At 50.6% G+C, this 26,436-nt stretch overlaps 8 protein-coding genes and 1 non-coding gene across 9 annotated transcripts; 6 read left to right on the forward strand and 3 right to left on the reverse strand.

Moving 5' to 3' along the window:
- Positions 1-160: 160 nt before the first annotated feature.
- POX_a00323 (Biotin carboxylase) lies at positions 161-2,247 on the forward strand (the record flags this gene model as incomplete). Its single annotated transcript, XM_050109268.1, has 2 exons — positions 161-213; positions 279-2,247. 2 exons carry the CDS (start codon positions 161-163, stop codon positions 2,245-2,247), a joined length of 2,022 nt encoding a protein of 673 aa, XP_049973036.1.
- Positions 2,248-2,377: 130 nt separating this feature from the next.
- POX_tR004 lies at positions 2,378-2,448 on the forward strand. Its single transcript has one exon. It is a non-coding gene; the product is annotated as a tRNA-Gly (tRNA).
- Positions 2,449-2,747: 299 nt separating this feature from the next.
- POX_a00324 (uncharacterized protein) lies at positions 2,748-4,136 on the forward strand (the record flags this gene model as incomplete). The annotated part of the gene is made up of 1 exon (XM_050109269.1): positions 2,748-4,136. The coding sequence occupies one exon, from the start codon at positions 2,748-2,750 to the stop codon at positions 4,134-4,136; it is 1,389 nt and encodes a 462-aa protein (XP_049973037.1).
- Positions 4,137-9,562: 5,426 nt separating this feature from the next.
- POX_a00325 (uncharacterized protein) lies at positions 9,563-9,960 on the reverse strand (the record flags this gene model as incomplete). Its single annotated transcript, XM_050109270.1, has 2 exons — positions 9,563-9,692; positions 9,806-9,960. 2 exons carry the CDS (start codon positions 9,958-9,960, stop codon positions 9,563-9,565), a joined length of 285 nt encoding a protein of 94 aa, XP_049973038.1.
- A 1,949-nt stretch (positions 9,961-11,909) lies between these two features.
- POX_a00326 (uncharacterized protein) lies at positions 11,910-12,289 on the forward strand (the record flags this gene model as incomplete). The annotated part of the gene is made up of 2 exons (XM_050109271.1): positions 11,910-11,987; positions 12,167-12,289. 2 exons carry the CDS (start codon positions 11,910-11,912, stop codon positions 12,287-12,289), a joined length of 201 nt encoding a protein of 66 aa, XP_049973039.1.
- Positions 12,290-12,314: 25 nt separating this feature from the next.
- On the forward strand, positions 12,315-12,767 carry POX_a00327 (uncharacterized protein; the record flags this gene model as incomplete). The annotated part of the gene is made up of 1 exon (XM_050109272.1): positions 12,315-12,767. One exon carries the CDS (start codon positions 12,315-12,317, stop codon positions 12,765-12,767), a length of 453 nt encoding a protein of 150 aa, XP_049973040.1.
- Positions 12,768-17,697: 4,930 nt separating this feature from the next.
- On the reverse strand, positions 17,698-19,203 carry POX_a00328 (uncharacterized protein; the record flags this gene model as incomplete). Its single annotated transcript, XM_050109273.1, has 1 exon — positions 17,698-19,203. The coding sequence occupies one exon, from the start codon at positions 19,201-19,203 to the stop codon at positions 17,698-17,700; it is 1,506 nt and encodes a 501-aa protein (XP_049973041.1).
- A 1,107-nt stretch (positions 19,204-20,310) lies between these two features.
- On the forward strand, positions 20,311-22,980 carry POX_a00329 (uncharacterized protein; the record flags this gene model as incomplete). The annotated part of the gene is made up of 1 exon (XM_050109274.1): positions 20,311-22,980. One exon carries the CDS (start codon positions 20,311-20,313, stop codon positions 22,978-22,980), a length of 2,670 nt encoding a protein of 889 aa, XP_049973042.1.
- An 895-nt stretch (positions 22,981-23,875) lies between these two features.
- Positions 23,876-25,629, reverse strand: POX_a00330 (uncharacterized protein; the record flags this gene model as incomplete). The annotated part of the gene is made up of 4 exons (XM_050109275.1): positions 23,876-24,787; positions 24,873-24,989; positions 25,071-25,388; positions 25,516-25,629. 4 exons carry the CDS (start codon positions 25,627-25,629, stop codon positions 23,876-23,878), a joined length of 1,461 nt encoding a protein of 486 aa, XP_049973043.1.
- Between the last annotated feature and the right edge of the window lie 807 nt (positions 25,630-26,436).

Here is a 26,436-nt window from a genome sequence, read left to right on the forward strand (position 1 = left end):
CTAGTGACCGATCTGTCGCTGTAACAGGGCCCAGAAGATGTCTTTTTTAGCGAGGAGATCCTGACCTGGCAGTTGATAAATAGATCCCTGTCCAGTTGACGCGACCGTATCGGCTTGGCTTCTGCACTTCCCTTTCTTCACCCCAGATTCGCCGCAAGCCATGTCATCACCCCCGCATTCTCGCCCGTTCCAACGCCTCTTAATTGCGAACAGGTCAGTCTGATTTCAAAATACAGAGAACCAGATGATCTGATTGACTCAAACCACATCCATCACAGAGGCGAAATTGCCGTGCGATTATTTCAGGCGGCACGGGAATTGCCCAGTGCTGTTGAGACATTCGGCCTGTACACCCACGATGATCGGTCGCATTGCGATTTGGGTCATCCCCACCATTTAATAGAGATACCATCCGCAACTTCTTATTTAGACATCTCGCTCCTTGTTGACATCGCTCGCAAAAACGCGATCGATGCTGTCCATCCTGGCTATGGATTTCTCAGCGAGAGTGCCGAGTTCGCTCAACGCATGTGGTCCGAGGCTGGCGCTGTAGTGATCGGACCTGGCCCCGAGAATCTCGCCAGAACTGGAGACAAGCTTCAAGCTAAGGAGCTCGCTCGGGAGTGCAGTGTCCCGGTACTAGCAGCTATGTCATCACCGACTTCTAATGAGAACGAGATTCGCGATTTCATCAAACAGGTCGGATTTCCTGTGATGATCAAGGCCGTGGATGGGGGTGGTGGCCGCGGCATCCGACTCGTCAGAGAGGAAGCAGAGCTGAAAAACGCCATTCAGCGCGCTCTTGGCGAATCACCTTCCCGGACCGTTTTCGTGGAGAAGGCTGCGGTTGACGGGTTTCATCACATTGAGATTCAGGTGATTGGCGACGGCACTGGCCAAGTACGCCATCTCTGGGAACGAGACTGCAGTGTACAGCGACGGTTCCAGAAAGTTGTGGAGTTTGCACCCGCGTTGATCCCCAATCGGCAATTGATTTCAAGGGTGATTGAAGCGGCCTTGAAAATGGCAAGCAAGATTCGATATCGCTCGTTGGGCACATTTGAATTCCTGGTCAGCCAGAACAAAGAGGAATTCTTTTTCTTGGAAATCAACCCACGCCTTCAAGTCGAACACACCATTACCGAATCGATCAGCGGGATTGATCTAGTCCAGACACAACTTTTGCTGGCACAAGGGAAAGCTTTCCCAGATATCGGTCTTGAAGACGCTGGCAATAGCAACACTCAGCCTCCGGCGAAATGCCATTCCATACAGCTTCGTGTCTGCGCAGAAGACCCAAAGAACAACTTCACACTCAGCATAGGCAAAGTCACGGATTTCACAGTTCCCAGCGGTCATGGCATTCGAGTTGACACACATATCAACACTTCTGGGACCGCGTCATTGATTGTAGGGTCCAGCTTTGACAACCTCTTAGCCAAGATTATAGTGACAGGGTCTACGTGGGAATCCACTGTTCGCAAAGCTCAGCGTGTTCTAGCCGACACGAAAGTCTCCGGGATCAAGACAAATCTCAGCCTTCTGAGAGGTATTCTGGCGCATCCCAATTTCACAGCTGGCCACGCAGACACGCAATGGCTCGGGTTGACACTGGACGAGGCACAGCAGCTTGGCGAGCGAGCCTCTCAAGAAATTCCAGAACACAGTTTTGCTGCTCGCTCTGTACAGAGCTCGGGCACCGCAAATGGACCGACGTCGTCCAATTTACTGTTCCGCAAAGGGGATGCTTGGTCACTTTCACTTCAACCCCTTGGAAACGAGAACTTGTCGGCACCAGACAAGATTGCACATCATCTCAAGCTTTCACGAGTCCTACGAAATGACTTTCCTAACTCATTGACTGCCGAGATTGAGTACACGACTCCGAATTCACAGACGGCCGTCCCGTATCGTCTACATCTTGAGTCAACCACAACGGCGGCTTCCGCACTTGTCTCTTCGTCCAACCGACGTGGAGAGCCAAATAATCCGCAGCACATCGTGCTTCCGCTCTCAGGAAAACTCATTGAAGTCCTCGTTTCCAAGGGCGATGTCGTTGTGCAGGACCAGGTCTTGGCTTTCGTGAGGCAGATGAAAATGGAGCTGGAAGTGCGTAGCCCGCGCGCGGGAACAGTCCAGTGGGCCTTTGAAATGCAAGAGGAAGAGGAAGACGTTGCGGAAGGAATGCTTCTAGTGGAGCTTACCACGGAGAAGGAGGAAGGCAGTCGAATCAAAGGAAAACTGTAGAAGGTTAGAGGTAGATCGAGTCAGGTCAGTTCTTAGCTGAAATTCTGGACATCTGTTGTAGCTTGATATAATACAATATTTGCACTATATTTCATTAGCGAATCAGCAATTGAGTCGCCTTCGCAGCCTAGCATCATTGGTCTAGTGGTAGAATTCGTCGTTGCCATCGACGAGGCCCGTGTTCGATTCACGGATGATGCAATGTGATTATTTTTGTTGGCATTTTTGATTCCATGATCTAGCCGCATAAGGCTCTCGCTCTCCCATGCGGGGTAAGATTGCAATCATCAATCGTCGTTTGCCTGCAGTTGCTCAGGAGTTCCCTACATGAAATAGGGAAACCACCTGCCCGGGCTGCACACGGCGCTTATCGCGGCTCTTCACCGATGCACGTGGCTTGCATAGACGGCCCATGACGAGTACGACGTCACCGACCTTCATAGCCTCGCACTACCTCGACCTGCTCCATACATAGCACACCTCCTTCAAAGAGTGATGACATGGAGGAGCTTAATGTTTATATCGTGACTTCCAACTGTGCCCGCAATCTCATCGATGTCGATCTTTTTGCGGCACACTTTTTTGACGTTCTTCCCTCCTCATCATCACCGCCAGAGCTCATTGTCCTCTCGCTGCAGGAGCTTGCACCCATTGCCTACTCATTTTTAGGCGGCTCATACTTGAGGCCGTACTTTGATGCCTTCATCAAATCGGTCCAACAAGCCACTACCAGACGATGGAATGAATCTTATACCAATCTGGTCAAGGACCACACCGGCATGACTGCGTTGATGGTCTTTGCTCGCGAAGACATCGCGGGTAGCATACCCGAGATTGATACTGCCCACGTTGGGTTTGGATTCTTGGAGATGGGCAATAAAGGTGCGGTCGGGGCGCACCTGAAGTATGCGTCTGCTGGACAACCCGCTCGAACGGCAGACTTGACCTTTGTCGCAGCGCACCTAGCACCGATGGAAGATGGACTCGTTCGAAGAAATCAAGATTGGCAGAGCATCGTGGAACGACTAGTTTTCACACATGGTCAAGATACACAGCAGAGCGGGCCAGGGCACGATCAGACAGCTGACGAAAGCACTTCGCTCCTCAAAGACAACGACCACCCGTCGTCGCACGTGGCAAAGAGGTCACCGCACAATCTTTTTGCTCCGAATTCATACCTCTTCTTGGCAGGAGATTTGAACTATCGCACCTCGAACATCAGTCCACTCAAGGATGATCATGCGCGATTTCCCAAGCGCAAAGCCACTCCTGACAACCCAAACCACTACTCTCATCTTCTCAAAGAGGATCAGCTCACGCGCGAGATGCAGGAAGGAAGAGCTCTCCACGGTCTTACCGAGGCTCCCATTCATTTCCCGCCTACGTACAAGTTCTCTAGCACAGCGCAGGAGGTAGCACGGCAATCTCTGGAAGCCAATGACTCGGAAGCCGAGTGGTTGTGGTCGTCACATCGATGGCCCAGCTGGTGCGACCGGATTCTGTACCTCGACGACACAGCAAAGTCACAGCGGGCGAGTGGTGGTCCTCGAGCACCGACGGTGAAGCCTGTGGTGTACGATGCATTGCCTCTCTTCCCTCATTCCGATCATCGCCCCGTTGCGCTGAGCGCGGCCGTTTCTTTGAGAACAGCCGTGTCACCGGCGAATCCAGACGCAACGGCCGACGGCGCAAGTGGCTCGAGCCACACTCATACTGGTATTCCGTTCCAGATTGACCCGACATGGCGATCTCGGAGAGACGCTGCTCGACGAAAGGAAATTTTGGTCGGTGCGCTTGCATATTTGGGGTTGACCTGGGAAGGTAACGGCATGATTCTGGCGTCTTTTATCGGCCTATTTGGCGCTTGGTTTGTTCTGCGTTCATTGTAAGCGCGTCGTCGCTCGGTTTGACGTAATGCCAGGGTTTAATTCTTGAAGTTTAAGGTTCCAAAGAGATGAAAATCACTGATGCCATTGGAGTCTTGGACAGTTGCATTCAGGAGAAATGATAGCACCAGGCCTACATCTTTTGGTGTAATTTTACCAATCGCTCTGGAGCGCTAGGAGAATCTTTAGCCTTACCTGCCGGTAAATATGTAACCACATTATCCCGAATGCACCTTCGCTGTCCAGACTAGGTGTGCCCCGGAATCAACCTAGGAAGGGCGTTCTTCTTGTCCCAAATACTATGACTGATGAGTATGATCTGGATAGATTAAGCATTCCAATTCCCCCCCCCGCTTTTCTTCTTGGGAATTATCCTCATCAAAAGAGCCTTGGATATAAATCATCGCGCGGTGGTTAGAGGTGGCTGCTTCGTGGCAGTGGCAGCACGGTCTCGGGCTGGTGTATTCCTGGAAAAAGAAACAGAAATTTGGTGTTGAATATGAGGAAATTCACCCTCACACAGAGCCTCCTACATACTTTCTTTAGACCAGCAGGCTGTGAACAAACTAACGCTTGCGTCATTGTTCATCCCGTCCATATTACCAGGATTTGAGCCGCCAACCTAGGTACGTGCTAAGGTTGGCGTCCCCAGGTCGATTATAGGTCTCCTTGCCCGGATCAGTAGTCCAAGTGGCTGCAGAGCTCTTCTATGCAATTCCATCCACCTTTCTGTGACTCGCGCAGGGTCGCCCTGGACAGTGGTACCTTTTCCCATTTTGGACGAATTTGTTTTTGGTCTCCCCATCATGACCCGTTCGGTTCCTATCGTTGCTTGGCATTTTACTTTACCGCTTCTCCCCCAAGTGCACTTTGGATTGGAATAATCGACTGGTGGCCGGATTTATTATGGAGGTTGGGGTTTGAAGGATATAGAATCGTTCCTCCTGCTTGAATTACAGCAATACTGTATCTCAATTCCGAGGACGTACGAGGGCTAGACGTGGGCTCCACACCGACTGGTCACGCGCCATGGAAAGAATTGTTTGTGTGAGTCTGAGTCTGGACGGACTGCTAGAGCGCAGAGTGGATCCCCCTTGAGATGATACTTTCAAAGTAGAGAGACCTTTCTTGTTTTTGGTCGATGTATTATCTACTACCGAATGTTTAGTAGATGAAGACATCCTCCATGTGTTTGATCACATGATACCGTATCTTCTTTTTCCTGGATAGACTGCTCAGCAAAGACCAACATCGGTAGATGGGTATTGAAAAAGGAGTCGAATAAACATTGATGTTTTGTCTCATCCTGTCCACAACAACATCACCGAGACCATAAGATTGAGCGAAAGAGAGAGAAACAGAAAACCAGAAAGAAAGTAAGAAAGACGGCCCACAGACCAGGTGCAACGCAGCAACCAGCCGTTGAGAAATACCGGATCGCATCCCAATCAGGTCCAACTTTACAGGCCACAGTCTGGCCAGGCCCCCGGACTGGCCATCAATCGGTCTAGATCCCGAAGCTGAAGCTCCGTCAGGGTGTGCGGGTGTCCGCGTTCCCGAGGTCGTTGCTAGCGCTGTTGGAGAGTGTCCCCGGTCCATCCGTGAGCCCTTGGCCTCTGCTCCGGTACCGAACTGGCAACATTACTACTGGACTGCGTCGTGGAGACACACTGAATCACGCGACCAGAATTTTTCGACATTGATCAAACGGCGTTAGGGGCTTTGGGAGAATCAATTGGAGTTTTTAAAATCAAAACATAAAACAAAACCTAAAAGTAAAAATAAAAGAGCGGCGGGTGCGGCTTTCCTGATCTGAAGAATGTAAATGGCGGTATGTCTGCTTGGGCACCGGGAATCAATGAGCGACATTGCTTCCACTTTCAAGTCAAGAATAATATTTAATTCGGGCTATGCGTTCCAGAACAAACACCAGAGGATTCAATGTACATTGATAGAAGCCAATTGGTAGCCATCCATTTGCCGGAGCATGACGTAGCCCGTTTTAAGGAAGCTTTGGCGGATTCGAGAATTGATCTATCGCGACTCAGAGATATAGCATCAGAGGTGACCTCAACTGGAAATCACATCCATGGTGGAAACTCTGGTACAAAACAACACAGTCCGCGATAGACTTCCACCCTCCTCTAGCCGCTAAGTTGCGCTTAAACTTGCCGGCTACATCCGATAGGTAATTTCTACATACTGTCTGTATCCGTGCACGGCTTTTCAGCAAGAAGCTGATATATCCCAAAAGAGGACACAGGGATCACTTCCTGCGTTGAGGCACCTTGCCTTCCGAGCAGGGGTTTCAACCGGTAAAGAATGCAATGCAGGATATCAAGAATACGATATGGGTTGTATGGAGCGTCTGAGTAATTTCCTTTCTCATGGACAGTTCGAGTCTCGGGTGGTAATGCCGTAGTTTGGAAGAGAGAAACTTCGAGAACAAGATCTTCCTATCTCTTCTTGATGATGGTTAGACTCCACTGTCCGCAGAGAGTCCATCTTTGACCTTCCTACGAATGTGGAGACACTGGGCAGCAACTAGCTCCTCCTCGACCTCGGAATTCGACTGACCAAAGAACGAAGTAAAGAGACAGGCATCATTTCCAAATTCCCGCGATGGGAGGGCATGGAGGCAGCCCATCCATTGAGTTCTCGGTATTAGTCGATAAGCCGCTGGTGAAAATTTCTAGCTTAGTTCTACAGAGACACAGAAAGCAGGCTCCTGGCTGCCCTCAATTGGTCCGACGGTTTCGCAATTCAGGCATAATCACGTTGTATATAGGGAGAGAGCCTCAGACTCTCTCCAATTCTCAAACAATGAAATGAAAGAGAGGTCTGAGAAGCCGATGAGCCGATACAAGAGGTACACCGTGATCTATCATCTGCGGGTAGCGGTTGCAAGCAGATCTACTCATTCAGTGGTGGCAGAAAAGACCGGGGTTGAGGAAGACCCCGAGGAAGAGGAAAAGGACCGGCACTGGTTTTCGAAACACCTGAAGGTCTTTTCCGCCAGAGTGCTAATCCTGCCAGTTCAGGCACCTCACAGACCGCTAGATGAAGCATGCTTGAGCTGTCGCTGTCCAGGAGTATTTTTCGATTTGCCTGTATCGGAAATGTGTCAAGGAGACGACTATTGCCGGTTCTGAATTTTGATTTGACTGGAAAGAGTAAAGTAGAATCCGCCACCTACGGAGTCATATTTTGTCTGAACGTTGAACCGTGAGGTCTCTGTGAGGTCTGGACCATACACCGGACAATGTGAGGTGGACAGTAGAAGTTTCTGGATGTCGAAAAGCTGGGATTACCGCCTCAGCTACAGGACCCGGGCTTAAGCAGCCATTAATGTCACCCAAGCTTCCTCGCGCGTCAGAGTGATTTTTTTTTCTTTTTTCTTTTTTTTGGTTTCCCATTCCGTATGTTTTCTAGCTTTCTTCTTCTTCTTGGTAATTGTTCTTTTTCCCCAACGATTACTATGATTCGTTTCAAAGTTCCAAAAGTCTCTGCAATCGCCGGACGGAACAAAAGAAATGACACGCCGTTTTCCATTCATTCTACTGGTTGCGTAGAGTTTGTCGGACATATTTGATTCTCTACATGCGACACGGTCCAAACTATGTCCGTCTCGGTATGGAGATCCATTCATCATCCGCTTACGTTGACAACATGATAATTTGATTGACGGCGCGCACGATTCCGACAGGAGACAGACAACGCTGACACTTCATAGGTCTCTAGTTCGGTGGCACAGTCAATCATATCAGTACTATTTCGTGTCGGGCATTGATCATCTCCCAAAGAGCGAATCGGACTGTAGGCAGGCGAGATTGGGCCATTCGATTTGCCCAACGAGCAACGCAATGCAATGGCTCTGCTGAACTCGAATTTAATTGAACTTCTCCAGTAAAATTTTGATTACAATCAAGTGGAGACACAAACTTTGAGCCCCCTTGGATGCCCGAATCATCCTACCAATCCATAATACTGTTGCTGGGCGGCGTCTAGAGATTGGCAGTCTCCGACCATTTGATCAAGTAGGTGACTACCCGTCGGCATTCGATTGACTGTTTAGGTGAACTTCTCGGGCTTGTCTAGAATACATTGTTCGTTACAGGTTGGGTCGATCGTCATCAAAGACAAATGCCTTCTTCATCCCTTTCGAGAACACCTCCTGGCAGGGGGGGGGGGGGCAAATTCTATCATGTCCAGCGTAAATCGCCCCTTTCCCCCCTCTCCCTCTCTGAAAAAGCATACGTCTCTTGTCACGGGAAGTAATGCGTCTCAAATTTCAGTTGAAGGAGTAGTGCCGTATCAGCATATGAATAGTTGTGTCTCGATCCATGTAGACCGTTGACTCTAGACAAACTTCAGAACCGTCCCGATATGCCGTAGTCTCGGGTGACAGGTGATCTCCTCAGAAACATCCGAAGTTACGTTCCGCGTTCCCTTTTTTTCTTTTATTTCTTCTTGTCAGTCGGGACGACGAGACAAGGGAAGAAAAAAAATGCCTGAGCTCAAATGGGCTCGTGGCTCAAAGTTCAAACAAACGAACTGCGCCCCACATCCCCATCAACCTCGCACTTTATCTGAAATTGTGACGGTCCCGACGGACTTTTTGAGGCGTTGTTTCGAACGCTCCGCGAGGCTTCCATCATTCTTCCATTCTACCCGCTAAACCTCCAGCCTGCACACCTTCCAATCTCCTCTCGGCGCTCACGGACTGCGGGCTCCACTGCGCCCTGCAATCAGGCAGGCTGAGACGACCGCAATGACTTTTCTGCTGCCCCTTAGGCCCTCCCCCTTGTCCGTGAAATTGCCCACTGCCCACAACGGGTAATGGTTTCTGGCCCTGTGAGTGGCCATCGTGCAGTGACCCAAGATGAAGGTTGGGTATGCTCGAGACTAGCGCGATCCCACGGCGTGGTCTCTCGGGAATCGGAGGATTTTGGTTACGAGGTGCACCTTTTTCTAGTGCTTGGGTACACCGGTACAGTCTTCGAGGGCTGTTCTGGGTCCCTGAGGATCTGACGGCATCTTCTTCCGCTGATCAGCTGTTGATTCTTGGGTCAGCACCGCCATTCGCTTTGGAACCAGGCCGACATGCATTCTTTCCACCAGGCCGGCCGGGCATCACGATTGGCCGATCTCATTCTGTCCTACCCTGCATCGCTGAGCGACATCTTTGAATGCGAGATTCGGTCTCTCGGCGCTGCATGACCGCCCACATGACACATGACTCATGAGCTGGACTACCGGGAAATCCGTCAGCCCGGGTCCAAACAGCAATTAAACTCCCTTTAGAACTCGCCAATATGAAAAAAATTTGCGATCGGACGTGAGGGAGGACAACAAGTGACTTGAATGCTCAAACAGCATGGCCAATCGTACGTGTAATATGAATGGTCGGCAACGGTCGTCCTGTAGCTCTAGACTCCGGCCAGGAAATTACTTGCCAACCACGGTTGACGGAACACAACACACCCACCGCCGAGGTCCAGATCAGACGAAGCTTTTGGCGTGGTGCCAATGCTCATGACATCCTTTGACCGGCCAGTACTGTCAGTTGTCAGCACATGGCCCCGAGGAGCATTGGGATGAGGGGGCTCCGGGCATGAAACAAGTCCCGGATGAAGAAGTTGGGACATTCAGAGTTCCCATCGACCACACACATCCCGGGACTGACGAACGACGGCTGGGCGTTGAGGCGGGAGTTGTTGTGCTCGTTTGGAGTGGCCCGTCCTGCCACACTGCGTCGCTCGTCTTGAAACAAGATCTCCCCGGCGTGTGCCTCGCATGAATTGGAGGCCAGTCTCTTTCCAGGCATTTTGGCCTTTGCGTATAAGCTGATCCCACGTTCTCATCCAGTCACAATCTCCCCAAGATCTTCACTTTATACGTCACGCAGACATTGTGATTTTCTCTTTCGGTTTTCTTCTTCCATTCTTCGGCCTCTCTTCACTTCAGAGATTCGATCTAACAAAAAAAAAAAAGAGAAACGGCCAAACAGGCCCAAATCGGCTTGGTCGGATAGAGAGGGATACACCACTAACTCAGGGCTAGTCTAGACGGAACCGGTTCGGTAGGGTTTCCACGGGATTTATTTTACTCGATTGAGACCAGAAACGAAACACGACAGCAAAATTTGGGATTGAACAACCCCGGGCCAAGTGGAGCTCCTGAAGCAAAAGAGACGACCCACGGGTACGCGGGTGCCTGCGGTCCACCACGATCAAATTCTTCCCTCATCCCCGTATTTGTAAGACTGAAGGGACTAGCAAAACCCAGGAGGAACAATCATTATCTGTTGCACGCGCAAGGTTGCAAGGTTGAGCATACAATCAATCGCGGGAAGAAAGATAGGCTGATTGGCTGCCATCTTCCTCCCCGAACTGACATAAGGGTGAGGTGATACAACTGGAGGAATTGCTCATCACTGAATCAATCACGAACCATTGAACTTATCACGCAGAGGAATCATCCGATGCATTGAAACGCCTCGTGTCTCCTAAATTGGACATTGGGGACAGTATGAGGGTATGGAGAGGTCAAGCCATTACCGATACACTTCTCTACCTTGAAGGTTCCATGAAGTCCAGGTGACAGCTGCGACTTGCTGGAAATTACTGCTACGGTGCCGAGCGCTCCAACGTGGCGTCTGAGTCTGACCAAAGTCATTCAGTTCTGGTGCTGGCCCTCCTGTTGCCTGTTGTCAAACGCGATTGGATGGGTGTCAACAGGAACAAAACTTATAGTTGCCATAGCTGTTATGGATCCTCAGTTTTGTTTTCACTTTTATTGTTTCATTTTTTTAATTTCATTTTTTGTTTTCGTATTCCCATCTCTCAACCTGTGAAAGCCGCAAATCCGATTTAGGCACACTTGAGCCACGCCTGAATCCCTCCCCACCCGTAAGAAAAAAAAAGAAGACCAAGAGAAGAAAAAGAAAATTCGAAAAATATTGGGGGAAAAAACGAAAATCGCGACTTAACGGCGGTTTCTTTGATTTTCTAATTAGGCAGTTTATTCTTTTATCCTTTTTTTCCCCCAAAGAGAAGCATGTAACTGTTTTAGTTGAGTGGCCCAATGGTCTTCACTCCATGCTGAGCCTCTGAATATAAACCCAGAGATTACCCTCCGGCCCCCCCCCCCTTCGACCTCCCTTCGACTCGCTCTGTCTTTCCTTTTGACAACAATCGACCTCGCTTGCGACTCGCAATCCTCCCGCGACTACCGAACTTGACTCAAAGTGACCCTTTCACATTCTATCGGCTCCTGCAACCTTTGCAACCCACCTGCCACCAACATCATCATCGTCAACACCTTATTGAACGCGGTCTGCTAGTGCGCCTGCTTTCTGTGCTCACTTTACCGGTCCCCAAAGTCCCTCCGACGTCATTTCGGGAGTCCACTTGTACCTTGCAATATCGACTCTCATCACGCCCATTACGTCTGTCCTGCCGTGTACCTTCCGCATTTCCGGCGCCCGCAGTTTAAAATCAGCATTGTCAGACCCGCTCGATTTGGTCGTGACTCCCAATTTTGAAATACGCCCGCTCGATCAACTCCGTTTCTCCCGTGTACGACGCCAGGACCGAGGCATTTGTCAATTCTACACCCATCGACGCAGAACCAGATTGACGGTCTTTTTCCACCTCCCGTCATACAACTGCGCACCCTCGTCACCTTTTTCCCCTCTCCTCCGGTCACCTTTCTGCACCTCCACAGTTTCGGCTGCATCTCCGTGCGGAATCTCAACGGCTTTCTTTCTCCACCATGTTCTCCTGCGCAAACTATCCCCGCGGCTGCCGAGGCCGCGTCAACCGCGACGGCGCTAAATGCTCGGACTGTGTGGTAAGTCAAATCTATGAATCCTTTTGCCTGGAAAATCCCCAACCCTCCTCCTTTGCCCGCCCTTCTCGAGACTTTTGCTTGAATCTCTATTGCTAGAGATGTCGTGAATGAAGAGCAAATTTCCGGGTCCGGAAATTGCGAGCAAAAATAAGTCTAACGTGATCTGGCTTGCACCACAGACTTTGAACCTGCGCCGCCCAGCATCAGCCTCCCCGTTCGCACAGCCCCGTGACTACAAGCGAGCTCTACCCTCCGAAAGATTGCGTAACTCTGTTTTCAACCGGTCTGAACTCGAGCTCTAAGCTTTCTCTCGGTCCATGGCCTATCATGGGTTCAACGAGGAAACGTGAGCCGCATTCTTACTCACAGAACTTCCCTTCCGAGTCACCCAAATCATCTATCTCGTTCGACATCGTTCTCGACAGGCTGGCCCTGTCTTTCCGGGGACATGACGACGAACTTATAATATCCCCGGGTGACAGATCGGGCACCGAAGCGATTCTCACGTTTTCCCTTTCCTTCCGTCTCAAATGCATTCTTGGGAGTTTTGATCATGAAGTTCAGCATCATCACGGAGGCCATCCTTTTTCGGCGCGTTTACTTGCTCTTATTCCAACGGCCCTGCGTTCGCGCTGGTCGTGGCTATCACGGTCGCCACAGTTCATCTTTCGTCTTGTCTTTCCCCAGCTTCTCTCACTTGGACGGATTGGTCACAATGACGAATCATGCGCATCGCTCTTGTCGAGGAATTCGCTTCCTGTGGGTTGCTTGGGACAATAGTCTTCTCCAAGTTTGATCCGTTTGTGATGCCCCGTTGACGTTTTCCCACTTGGCCTCGTTGGCTTCATCTCTGCATGGGGCCAAGCCCTTGCGTGTCTACCTTGGCCAGCATTCTCCACTGGAAGATGCCCATCTGGGCGGGGGATGTTTATCTCCTTCCAGTATCTTCCAGTGGTGATCCGTGCCATGCAGTTCATGCTAGTCACGATCGAGCAGTGATTGTTAAAAGTTCGAGTTTTTCTGTGGCGCCCCTCCCCATCGTCGCTGTGCTTGGTGCGGGTCCGGATGCGAACCTCGCTGGGTTTGCAGGCGGCGACTGCTCTCCTTACTTTTCCTTTTGATTGTCTCCTTTTCTTCCCATGTCCACCAGTCGTCACGATTGTGATTGACTCCGCGATGCCATACCCCCTTACGTTTCATTGATAGCATTTGTAATTTCCAACAGACCTCGTTGCTTTGTCGTACCGGTTCTCACGGGACGGATCGGCGGTGTTAGCTGTATACGTGATTCTATTGATACCATCCATGCCTTGATCGTCAACACCGTTGTCGCATCATCTTCTTTCTTTGCCCTCCCAACACTGCATCCTACTATCCTAGTCCTTCCTGTCTCCCGTAGCCGTGGCTTGTTCTTCTCAGTCTTCATTTAATCGTACTCGGTGCTCGGAACTGACACATGGCGCGTCTCTCCCCGATTCTCAGCCGCATCACTTGGGTGGCCCCATTTCCTGCGGCAGGCGCACCGTTAAACTACTGCACGTCCGTCAGATCGATCCCGTCTCGCCCACCTTCCTCCCTGCGTCATCCACCACGTAGACACCGGGTCGCCACACGGGAAACGCCCGGTTTCCAAGATGGCGCCGTGACAGCTTCATCCCTGACTCTGCTCCGTGCCCACCGCCTCAAACAATCCCAGACTTCTCTTCTAGCCAAACTCAAACGTGACACCGCAAACTCAAACCCGGTGCTCTGAGCGGGGACTGGGTACGCTGAAACACAGGTAAATTCTCCGATTAGTCTTATGAACATGTACCTTTGATGGACTTTATAAGTAAGGTAGTACTCGGACAGTACGGTACATCAGTCTCTGTCGGCAAATATACACACACACACACAAGCTCATCGCGTTTCAAAACGCGATACCCGTTTGAATCGCCCGGATCTAGACTCTTCCAAAGTCTAACATCCTTGGACTTTCCTTTTCCGGCATGTCTCGTACGATAACGTACCGACGACCCCTCGACCAATGCCATGTACATATAGTACCATCGGATTGAGACTGAGTGGAACGGAGAGGAGGAAGAGGTAAGAGGCCCACGTATTGTGGATGCGGGGCTGAGATCCCTGTCTGTGGAGGCGGGTGTGGAAAGTTAGCACATCGACTCAGCCATGCGCTGGCTTTTGTTATCTGCTTCACATGTTCTCGAACGAGTTGTCAGATTCGGAGCGATGATGAGGTCCTCTACATCCACCTACGTACTTTGGAACCAGGATTGATTGGAAGTTCTTGGCTTCATGGGGGAAACCTGAGGCTGATGCCAAGGCTGAGCGATGGATGCACCGGTGCAGGGGGCCTAACTTGGTGAAGGGTCGAGATGAGTTGGAAGTAACCGAGGCTGTGTCGACTCGAGTGATTTTTCTTGGTAGCTTTGGTCCAAGGTACTTAGTTTACCGAGTGTTATGATCGAACATTTCGAATAAGGTAGAACACTTGTCAATGTTGAGTATGTACTTTTAAAACTTGAGGAATCGAGCGATGATTAACTAGGTTTCAATCCGTGGTGAATAGTCAATAGACTCCGTCACAGAATGTGACGCCCGTCTACGCAAGTCAACCGGGACGGGGGAGGATCACCTCCGTTTTGTGGCGTATTACAAAGTCGGTAATTTGGGGTCTTGTTGGTACAATGGTCTTCTATCTGAAATGCGCTGGTTGACCTCCATGAAGATGAACTGCCTACATCGCTTTTTTGAAGAATGCATACCACGTAGCTTACTTGATGATGCCAAAAAAGAAAACAACAGTATGAAGAGATTCGAGCTTTTACGGAAGCTCCCCGCTTTCAACGGTATGCTACTATTCATAGCAACATTGGGTGGACGGTCTCTTGGGCTAGTCCAGTCCGGTAGGTCTGCGTAGAAAACTGAATCGCTTGGCAGTACGGCCTGGGGGCTATTATATAGTTCGGATCAAGGAAGATGCTCAATTCAGTCGGAGCTTGCCTTGACATAGGTAGGTACTGTAGTCTCTGACAATCTTACGGCCCCGAACTCTAGATTTAGATACATTCGGTGACTTTATGATTCGCACTATCTACCTACGTGATTGAGCTAAGGGCTGCTTCGTTAGGGTGTGCGGTGTCTCGATTGATGCAATCAATGTATGTACATTTTCCTATCAAGTGCCGACCTGGACGATTACAAGCCCTGACCCTTCTTCACTTAGTCAAGCTTGTATAGACTGGAGCCATCACCAAGACATTTCCATTTCCAGGCGGTTCGGACACATCTATAGCACGGAGTGGGCTGTTGGCTTTCAAGTGGATCCTTCCACGACTATTGATTGTGTAGATCTGGGTGATCTCTGGCGATCAACTTCATTCCGAAAGACCGGAGACAAGGGCATAGGCGAGATCAACCTGCCCGGGCTCCCCTGCGGAGTTCTTTGTATCCTTCTAGTCTACCAGAGATGTCCTTGGGTTGAGTCCGAGATTGGTGCCTAAATATTTGTTGATGTTTATTTCTTCAGATTGGCGGCTCTGTGTTGGTGGACCTATTGGACCCGTAGAAGGTCAGTTCTATTGATTCAGGAAACGAGATCGGCGGAATAAACGTCAAGGGAGATCAGAAAAGAAAAAACAGAAGCAAAAAACGTGTCGAAATCACAGGCGAGATGTCAGAGCCTTGATGCGTACTTCAGGAAAATGATAGTTAGATCCCACTTAAATCACAGCCCGGTATGATGTCCAGTCAATTCTGTATTTTCATTGCTTTCAGGATATCCAAATTCCATGCAGCAAGAAGCGCATTGTCCCCACATGGCAAACGCAAACAGGACACGTTGGGCGGTGGAAGAATTAACGTGATTCTAGTGCCACAATTTTCTGAAATTATCTCTGAAGTACGGGACATATCATGTAACGGTACTCTTTGCTCTTACAGATCTCTGTAAGGAGTAACCTTAAAAGACGCAACGTCTCATAGTTTCATGGTGACATTGAAACACCATTAGGTAAATTACGAGAGCACACGCCTCTTTAACTGGTCTCTAATTTCGAGTCTCTACGTGAATGCTCGGGTTTCATTTCCTCCTTTTGCCTGCCAGATTTATTCATTCTTCCCTTCCCTTCCCCCTTTCTTGTCCTTCCTTCCCCCCCACTCAAGTCCACTTCAGCCACAGATCAATAGAGCCTGGCGTGTTTCGGTGTTTCAGGTTAACCCGGTGGAGAGCTCAGGTACCCACTCTTAGGTCGTTCGAGAACATTTTTCTCACAGACGCGGCGGGGCCGATCGCAGGTCCCTCGTGGCGAGGCATAGGACGAGTCAGGTGGACGGATTTGGCTAAAGGCGAGACCCAAAAGGGGTCAACTGTGGCTGAATCCAGGAACACGTACCGTCAGCTTTCATCTTCCAACGGCCGCCGGAGACTGGATCTGAATCGACGGGACAACAACCGACATGCATATGCACCCATGTTGTATAGTTGCATAGGTATACAGTGTGACATACTACACATGAGAGTTCTGATGATATTTGTTTCCTGAATATAGCTCGTGCCTTTGATCTCAGAGACTCAACTAGGTGATACAATTAGAGATTTCTTTCTCCCCCTTCGAGCCTCCAGAGCCAACGGCGGGTTGTTGCTCAAAGAGGTTAGAGCCTGCTGCACGTGGATACGAATAAGACCCACAAGTTTGAGCTCCATTCATTGTCTTGGTCATGTCTCGGTGGATTGTCGATCACTGCCGGTGGTTGCCGAGACGCTCATCCTGAGAGCGAGCTCCATTCGCGCTAGTGAAAAGCAGTGCTCAAATAACGGTTTCGCAGGCGAGTAGAACGTGATGCAAAACAGCACAGAGTCTGGTGGTCATGCCCCACGGTCTCATTCCAATTAGCTCTAGTCCGCTGATCTGCGACCAGCCTCGATGACCATGCCTCGGATTTGCACAAGAAAGAAGGAGACAAAAAAAGTCCAAACGAGAGAAGAACTCGTGGGTCAAAGGCCGCTGATAGGCAGACCTCGCTGGTGGCACAACTCTTGACTGAGATATCAGCCGGGGCTGTATCGCCCCCCTCTCACGGCAGGAACAAAGACAATTTTTCAAAACCAAGGTAGTATTGAAAGCCCCCCCCCCCACTGTGTGATGCGCATCTTGACTGTGAAACCCCAAATCCAGCGTCGATCATCAAGGAGGCAGACCGACAGTGGCAAGGGCTTTGATTTGATCTTTTCATGGGGTCCGCTCCATTGAACCTCAAATCTGGGGCGTAACAAGCTTTGAAAACTGTCACATCCTAGGCCCCCGCAGTCTACGGGGCTACAACGCGCGGTGGATAGGGGCACTCGATCGTTCATGCAGTCAAAATTAATAAGGCTGGATGTCAGAGGCGTGCAGGAGCGCGTGGGCCTGAGAGAACCGCGAACAAATCCTGGTGGCGGGGGTCCATCAATAGATCTTGAAACGCACACTCAGCACAGTTTCAATGAAAGTCAACGATTGGGTACAGAAATCTGAAACTTGTTACAGATTCAGCGCTACGCGCGCCCTTCAGCCGCAGATGAACTGCTGCTTTATTTTTGCGCAACCTTGACGGCAGTTCTGTCAACAGGATCATATTTTATACGGGAATTATTTGTCACCGTTTCCATTTTGCCCTCGCACACGAAATCAATGTGGTTGTCAATGACAGGTCAAGGAAAAGCAGTCGCTCATATCTCTGACAGCATTTGCTCACACACCCACTGAGCTGTCTTTGTATGAAGTGTCCAATATCGCTGATGCTCCGTGATCTCAGCCTCCTCGGATAGGACTTTGTCATGAACCTCTTCCGTGGTGTGACCAAGGCGTCCGAGCGCCTCGAATATAACGATCTGGTCCCGCATATATGAATCAAGGCAGGGTAGTTTGAGGGCCAAAGGCCGGTCGTGCTCACCATCTCCTTGGGCACCGTGTACCCGTGTATCATCAAGCGTCTCAGCGAGCTCTTTCAGGAAGTCATTCACACAATTATCGATCATGTTCGAGACCCGTTCTAGATGGGCCTCGTCATTGCTTCTGTTGGGAGCTCGTCTTTGCCCCCTTGGAAACATCTGATGCTTTTCTGAGTTCTTCTTCCCGCCTTTCGTTTTGGGAGTATCCCCAAGCAAGGAATCACACCCGATGCGAAAGCCGTTGGCGGTATGAGCAACAAGCAAGATGGAAACCTGGGCATAGTGGAAAGTCGGCTCTGTCAGATATATTTTGATAGGCACTCTGTTTGACTCGCGTGCTGAATGTTCCAGACTGGGAGAGGAGTCCAAGGTTTTCAATGCCTTTCGCAGGCGGCGATGAGTCTCTCTGATGATATAGTCCATCACGGTAAGGGCTAACCCGTCCTCATCCACTTGCTCAAGTGTGTCACTCGGTGCTAAAACAGTGATGTCGATGCGGGTGATTCTTCCACGCTCGTGATTCGTCATGTCGATATGTGGAAAGCGAGAAGCAGAAGGCGCTTTGCAGGAGGTCTCCTCATCTTTTTGTAGCGGTTGAATCACAAAGCTCATTTCACCCATTGAATGAGGTCCGGTCGTCCACCCTCGTTTGTGAAGACCGATTGAAAGAGGAGGAAGACCCAAACGAGCAAAATTGGGTATCACTACTTGGGATACATAGTCGTAAGAGGGACACCCAGAGCCATTCGTGCCGCCCACGATATTAATTGTGATGGCCTCGGTGGTGGCTTTCCTCCCAACATGTAGCATATATGGGTACAGCGCCTGGAAGATCAGACAGATAGAACCTGCAGTGTGCATTCGGATTCGGTATTGCGACTTGACAGATATACTTTCCAGGGACACCAGCGAGACGCTGCCACGATTCCGTGGTTGAGTCTTCAAAGAAACTCGTTGATTCGCCATGTCTCCGGCTTGCGGTGGTGTGAATGTGATCCTTTTGGATCCCACGAACACGTTTGTGACTTGACTGCCACTGATTTCAGCCAGCAATTTGATCGCAGCCTCGTGAGAGCCTTTCAGACCAGTCTTGCCCAGACGATTCGCCCGAATGTTCTTAATGACCACGGCACGACCTATCAATGCTGAGAGACAGATAGCGATTCGGACAAGCTGCCCACCCCCTTCCAGCGTACTTCCGTCAAGGAAAATGGTCTCAGGGGACTTTGGAGCTAAACCAGTGCTCTCTGAATGAGGCAGACCAGATTCCTGGGCATACTCCATTATGTACCGATCCCGAGGGAATTGACAAAGAAAGGCAAAGGAAGAAAAGCACAAGTAATGCAAGGTCAACTTGAAATGTATTCCTGCAATATTTATAGATTACCTCGATGTTGTGTAATAAGAGCCGACTCGAAGAATATTTGAGAGCCTCTAGATAATATAAGGACCAGGACTGATACTGATTAGTCCACAGTCATCAGAGCAGAACTGGCCCTTGCTTGATGCAAACTAGTTCTCTCGGATGTCAACTAGGCTGACTCTTCGTTGAGTCATGCGCGGAGTGGACGGACCCATTCAGGCAGATGTGACGTGACTCATCACTGCAGGCCCTGGCAGCCTTTGCCCAAACGGGCAGACGAGGGGACGGCGGTCAAATTTGAAACCCATCATGATGACCACCTGTTCAGACAAGTTTGGACTCGACGAGATCTTGCTATCAAAACGACGTAAGAACAGATCAGAATCCTCCAGATGTTAGAAATAACAGAAAAATGTTCTTGTCTATACACGCAACGACTAGTCATCCGTCCTTTAACTAACTCAAGAGGCACAAAGATCACCAATCCGCACTCTGTAGCCCTTCATCGTGACACGGGACAGACCCTCGAGAAGTTTATTTGATCTCTGCTTCACAGATGCTCTCAATCGGCCGAATACTCGATGCTGGAGCTGGTCCCAACCGATCTTTACTTGAGGTTGGCCATGGTTGATTCTTTCTCTCCCACGGTATGAAAATGGATCAAATGGAACTCGAAACAGCCGGATCTCAACGCGGAGAGTTCAAGGATCATTGCAGCGGTCATCGTTGGTCTCGGTACTTTGATTCCATGACAAATGAGCTTTGGACTTTCCCAAATTCGTCACATCCGATCTCTATAAAGGCAGCGGCGCCCGATCTTCTGGCGGTCGACGGTGCCAGTGGCGCCTGCCTGCTGGAGTCTATACATCTTTATGATCGTCCTTCCATACCTTCGAGTCATCATGCATTTTCTTTCCTCCTTCTTCATATCTTGTTGCTTTTTCTATACAAGGTGCTTACTGCCTCTGCATACATAATTTCTCGTTCCGATTCTCAAAATACAGTATTTTCGCAGCGTTTTTCTCAGTATGTTTTCTGCTACCAGCGCCCGTGATCGCCTTCGAAGATCCATGTCGAGTCGATCGATGCGCAGGGCCCGCCCATCCAGAGATCCTGTGCCCATCAACGTGAAGAGGATCGATACCCAAGCGCTTGCAGCGGCATCTCGAGCCATGCGTACGAATGCAGCTTCATCTGACTCCAAAGCATACGATCGCGTGGGGGGCCCAGCTCAAGTAGCCATTCCTAAAAGACGACCGGGCTCAAGTCTTCGCTACTCTGAGGAGGAAGCGTCTTTTCTTTCCAATTATCTTTCCACGTCCGGCAATCATGCCCAAACTTTTGCAAGCCATGCTGGGGATTCGGACTGCCCAACTCCAAATCCGGCTGCATTGCCCCCCATCACGGAGCCCCTGGGGTTGGATGGACGTCTAAACTCTCGGGCTTCATCGTATCGCCGGCTGCGCAAAGCCAAGTCCATGTTTACACCTCGAGGCAAATCCTCACAGTCATTCTATCCTTCTCCAGCGGCGGAGACTCCAAGGAATGCGTTTGAGCTGGACCGAAGTCAATTTCATTTGGAGTTGGACTTGCCTCGAACACTCCGTCCATCACCGTCGCCCTTCTCCATCAAACAACAGCACAGTGATGGTATCCGTCATGCAAAGAGCCACGATGCGGCAATCGAGCTTGCTCGTAATCAATTTGCGGGGGGCTCAGGCAGTCCAGCTTTGAATCAAAAAGCGTCCTCGTCATTCTATCGACGAAACAAAGAGCAAAGAGCCTTTCGGAAAACGCTTCGAGCGGCAAGTGACAAAGCACCTAATTTGCACTCATCCCCTTCGGCGAAATGGTCTTCGCGCAGCAAATCTCGTAAATTGTCTGCTTCCATCAAGAGCAGGTTCCGTCGTGTTTTCGGTATCTCAAAACCCATCGAGCAAGAGCCTGTGCAGATCAGCCTCGATGCAGATACTCTCGCGACCCCAGTGCGCGGTCCTCTCATCGATACTAAACCAGCGGTGAATCGTGACAGGAGCTTAGATCTTTCCACGATCCCGAGTCCTCTGCAAGCAGAGTCTCCTGGAGGTGCGAGTCTACATACCGTGACATCGCGCGTGACAAGCTGGGCGGATTCATCGGTTGCAAACACAGTCAAGACGCGCAATACCCGACACCGCCAATCATTGTCGCTAATTGAAGAACATGGCGATCTGAACAAACATCTGCCTGAGCTCCCTGACCAAGCTCCCGAAACACCGGCTGCTCAAGAGAGCATACACAGCGGGCTCAACGGTCAATTGAGCCCCAGTGCCATTCAGAATTGGGCAAATAGCAATGACCTCTACTCTGCCCTGATGCAGCAGATCAGGGAACGAGATACGCGGTCGCCTGATGAGGAACTCGTCTTTGGTACGGTGCCGCAGCGTCACGCAATTCCAGAAAGATTGTCTTCGATGCGCAGCAGACACACCGTCCGACGTGTTGCCAGCGAGGAATCATCGATTGCTGGTTCATTCGCGACCGCTTGTGCACAAAACCTCAAGTCCCCGCGGTGCCGTCAATCCCAACGCCTCTCGCTGGCTTCGACGGTGACACGAAACGGCAAAAACACGCAGTCGAGTCGACAGGTAGGTGAGAGTTCCGTGATTCCAAGGTCTTCCGGCACTCTTTTCAGCGGCGATGAGACCGACGAGGACACTGGAAGCGTTGTTGTGGGTCATCTCATCCGATCAAAAACGCTGGAAGATTCGCCGAGTATCTACTCTCGCACAACAAGTGACGATACCCCCAAAGAGAGCCCCGGTCGAATGATCACCGATATTCTCGACAATGAGACTGGCACAGCGACTATTTTTGCATCACAAAGAACCACTTATAGCTCGCCAAACCGATTGCATGATCATGGCTCTTCCGAAAAGTACCGGCAGCCAAGTGTAGATTGGCGGAAGTGGATGAGCACTGAGATTGGGCGAATCGAGAATACAAGCCCGGTCCGAGAACATTTCCGTGAGGCAGCTCAAGGTGGTAGTGAAGACGAAGACAGAATCTTTGCGCAAATGCTCAAGCAACGAGCTGCATCACAAGAAAAAGACAAGGACGGGATTTGCTTGCCAACTGAAGAGGAACACATTGGCGCCGGTCAGGAGCTGAAGCGAAGATCTTCAAGCCGAAACAACTTCTCTCGCCCGTTCAGTCGATCTTCAAGCGTTCGTACTGTGCTGCCGTCGCAGGAATCCCACCCGCTAGCCCACGAGAATCCCGCTCAACCCTCGATAGCCGAGGAAGCTTCCAATTCACCACTTCGATCCTCTAGCGCACGGCATGTTTCAGTTCTCCGAACAATGTCTTCCAACAAGGGTCCAGAGTCTCCCACTCGGAAAGGACGAAGTCTCAACGTACAGAAGCGCCGATGGACTCAGGAGCAGTATCGACGGTATTCTACTCGTCGTCCTCTAACGGTTGGGGCATCGAGCAATGTCCGTTCCATGCGCAGTTACCAGGCGTCTCTCCAAATGCATGATGAAAATATCCGACAGCAAGAGGAGTACGAAGATTTGATGGATGATTACCTCCAACTTCAAGACATTCACTCCACAGTCTCTAGCAAGCGAATGGTCGACATTTTCCTGGATAGTCGACGTCAGCAAAAGGCGGAAACCGCGCCAAACGACACAAATGACGGTGAGGCGTTTATTTAACCTGCATGAAAATCATGCTTGTCGGAGTAGCGCCAAGATGATGCGGACATTAGTGTATAGTTACCAGCCATCCCCTCCCTTTCTTTCTCTTTCTTTTATTTAGTCATTCTTTCAGTCAATCATTGTGACTCTGAGGGCTTGCTTTAATTTGGGCGTGATTTTGCTTGACGTGAGACAAGTATTATACGGATGCAGGCGTACTCGCGAGGGTCCCACGACATTCCTAAGGGTTGCTATTCTATTTGGAAGTACTGTTATCCTGTAGTAGGTATAAGAAGAATTGAGAATGTTGCAATTTTAATATTTCGTGTTTCAGAATCGATGGTTTTTATTGCCTTATCCTCATTGAGAGGGCAGTCCTTGAAGCACAGGTACGCTGTGGAATTCTGGGTTACATGGGAAAACCTCCTCGTCTCTCGTCTCCCAATAGCCAGTTCCGACTCTGCCGGCGCCTTACGATCTCATTGCATATTCCACCATTTCGTTCGGATACGGAGATTCACATTGACTGCTTGACTTCGCTGCAGTACACACTGTACACCGCACATTGTCCTAGTTCAACACAGTCCAGTCCTGGCTAATACAACCGGTTGATGAAACCGTGTGCCTTGCATTAATCTTGGGCTGAATATTATCTACCTACGTTACCTGATAGAGCTTCACTTTAGTAAGAGAATACCTGGGGTGATGTTCCAAGCTGATTGCAATCGGATAGTCTATGTGTGTACCTGGACAGACATCAGGCGAAATGTTAAGTCATCGAGGATCTTCCTTCTCAGGCCTCCTCAAAAGGCAACCTCCATCATTGTTCTTCCCTCCCAGGAGAGCTAAACGTCTCGCAGTACAGCCGAGCGACCGCTGAAGGGTGAAGAAAGATTGAGAAAGGGAGGATGGATTACTCGACATAGTTTGCTGGAAAGGCTCCCTTGACACCACGCAATTCGCCCTCCCACCAATCGTCAGTGCTCTGGGTTTTGCGTATCACGCGAATACGATCGCCTTCTTGAAACGAGAGATCCCCGGTGTTTTGACCTCCAAAATCGTACATCGCAGTGACATACGTTGCTGCTCTGGGTGGAGGGGGTGGCTTCCTTTTCTTGAGGGAAGCGGCAGCGAAGGAATCAGCCCCAGTACTCGACACAGTCGTCGAAGAGGCACGGCGTTGTTGTTGAAAGTAATCAACGTTGGGACCGGCAGGTGCAAACGTAGGCCCATATGACGGGGTGGTCGGGTGGAGGAACGGGTTTGACGCAGCCACAGGCGGGGATGATAGACGTGAATCGTAGCCCGAAGAAAGTGGGGGAGTACTCGACGCACTGGCGATCGAGATGGGCAGCGTCATCACCGAAGAGCTTGGGGATGGGGATCGTCCATCGGAGGTCCATGGTTTCGGACCCGGCATGGGGGGTGGAACATTGTATCGCGGCAGGCTTTGCGCGCTGCGATTGGAGGACGTGGACGACATGGTGCTGATACTCCGACCACCGACTGACGGTCGCTTATTTTGTCCTTCCTGTGCTTGAGTCAGGCGAAGAGCCTTGCCGTGTGCCACAATGGCCATTGAGTCAATGTCGGCCCGGGCGGAGCTGTTGGCGTCCTCCCAGGTCTGTATGACTTGGTCCATGGGAGGCGGTGGATTGGGCCACCCTTCATCTTCGCAGTAACCGGAAAGCACAGTGTAATAGTGCGCGAGCATGCGATTTTGAATCTCCACCTGCGCTTGAAGGATGAAGGGTGCCAGCGAGAACAGCAGGGAAATGAGTGTGGGCAGTCGTTGGAGCAGGTCATGGTCAGCCTGCTGGAGGATCTACAGGATCGTGGGAGTCAGTTGACTGGATCTGGGTCTGGTCTACTGGGTGTCTGGTTTGGGGCTTCTGGGGGCATCCCAATACCTCTTTGGCAACAGTCAACTCGGCCTCGGCCTTCGCAAGGGCAGCATTCTCGCGATCGGATCGTTTGGGTTTGTGAATGAGGCTGTCGACTTTGCCTTGGAAACGTTCATAGTCGGACTGCGCGGGGCAAGAACCAAACATTTCAGCTTATGCTGCACAGATGGAGACCAGTGCGCCACTGGCTGTGGCGATTCGTACCTTCTTGTCATTCCGCTTCTTGATCGACTTCTTGACCGGGGCCAGGTAGCTTTTGGCCTGTTCGGCTGGTTGCGACATGCGCTGCTCCACCATCTTGAGCTCCTCAAGCAGGTCCGTTCGCAGGTCGTCATATTCACGACGAAGATTACTCGTTCGGGTCAAGAGGGCCGCGGGAGTGTCCTGCGGAGTGTGGCGTGTCTCGGTTTCGGAGGACCCGACGATCGGTGCGTATAGTCCATCAAACTCATCGGCCAGGCGACTCTGGAAGGTCGCAATGGAAACCCATGCGTCTCGCCATGCTTTGGTGGATTCAATGATCTGATGCGACGCAGAAATCGATTAGCTTTTGAAATTCCACGGTGTATGCGCCGCTCGACGAAGCGGGGGAAGCGGTGCTATTGTGCTACTGTAGATTTGGAGATGAGGGGGCGGGACGGAGTTTCACTTTGGTAAACAGGTTGTCGGCATCTTCAAAGTCTTTGAGCAGAACAGCGACTTGACTATTGTCTGCCAACTTGGCAGTGGTCATTCGACCAAATCGCCTTTGCATGCTCTGCATCTTTGGAAAAATGGCGATTGCAGGATGGTTGCGCCTGGGTAAGGAATCGAGCTGACGAGGCCAAGTTCTTGGGTGCACAGGTAGTGCCTTGAAGCAAACAAGAATCAAGTCTCCTACTTTGAAGCGACGGAAAGAAGAGACAGAAAGTCAAAAATATGGTGAAGAGCCGCAGCAAGAAGGAGGAGGAGGACCAAGAAACGAATGACCGTGAATAATAGCCCCAGCCTCCAACGCTTGACGGTGGTCGAGAATGGGCAGAACAGAAAGGTGGAAACAGGGCCCGAGGACCATCTGGGATGTTGCCAGATGTCGCTCGACCACGTCCAACTTTCAACTTGTTTCAGCCTCCTGCGGCTCGAGAACGCTCATCGAGATCGGCTACGGACCCCTCGTCTCCTCCTCCACTCCTCTCTGCCCGTGGTAGTTTGGCCCCCTGCTCGCAAGCGAAGGTCAAGACTAAAACAGCGTCGGGGGAGATTCTAAACGTAGTTGGCTTAACGTCCCTTACGACGCTAATCACGCTCTTCCACCCTGAATGGGTTCCCAGGTATTATAATTCATGTCGATCAATGCCTTCATAGCAGTGGCCGCATGAAAAGTGCGTGCTTGCAAAGGATGATGAACGAATCACGAATTGGCCGCCTTGGGCCTCCGGGGAGCATATGAGCGAATTGGTCAAGTAGTGTGCGTAGGCAGGGAGACCAGGATCAAAGCTGTGTCCGTGTGTTAAGACCAAGACAGGACCGGGGGGGGGCGAGGTCAAATGAGTCAAAGACGCAAATGTACCTCTCACTAGTGTGCATGCGG

The sequence above is a fragment of the Penicillium oxalicum genome, chromosome I (assembly GCF_001723175.1).
Source record: "Penicillium oxalicum strain HP7-1 chromosome I, whole genome shotgun sequence".
NCBI lineage: Eukaryota > Fungi > Ascomycota > Eurotiomycetes > Eurotiales > Aspergillaceae > Penicillium > Penicillium oxalicum.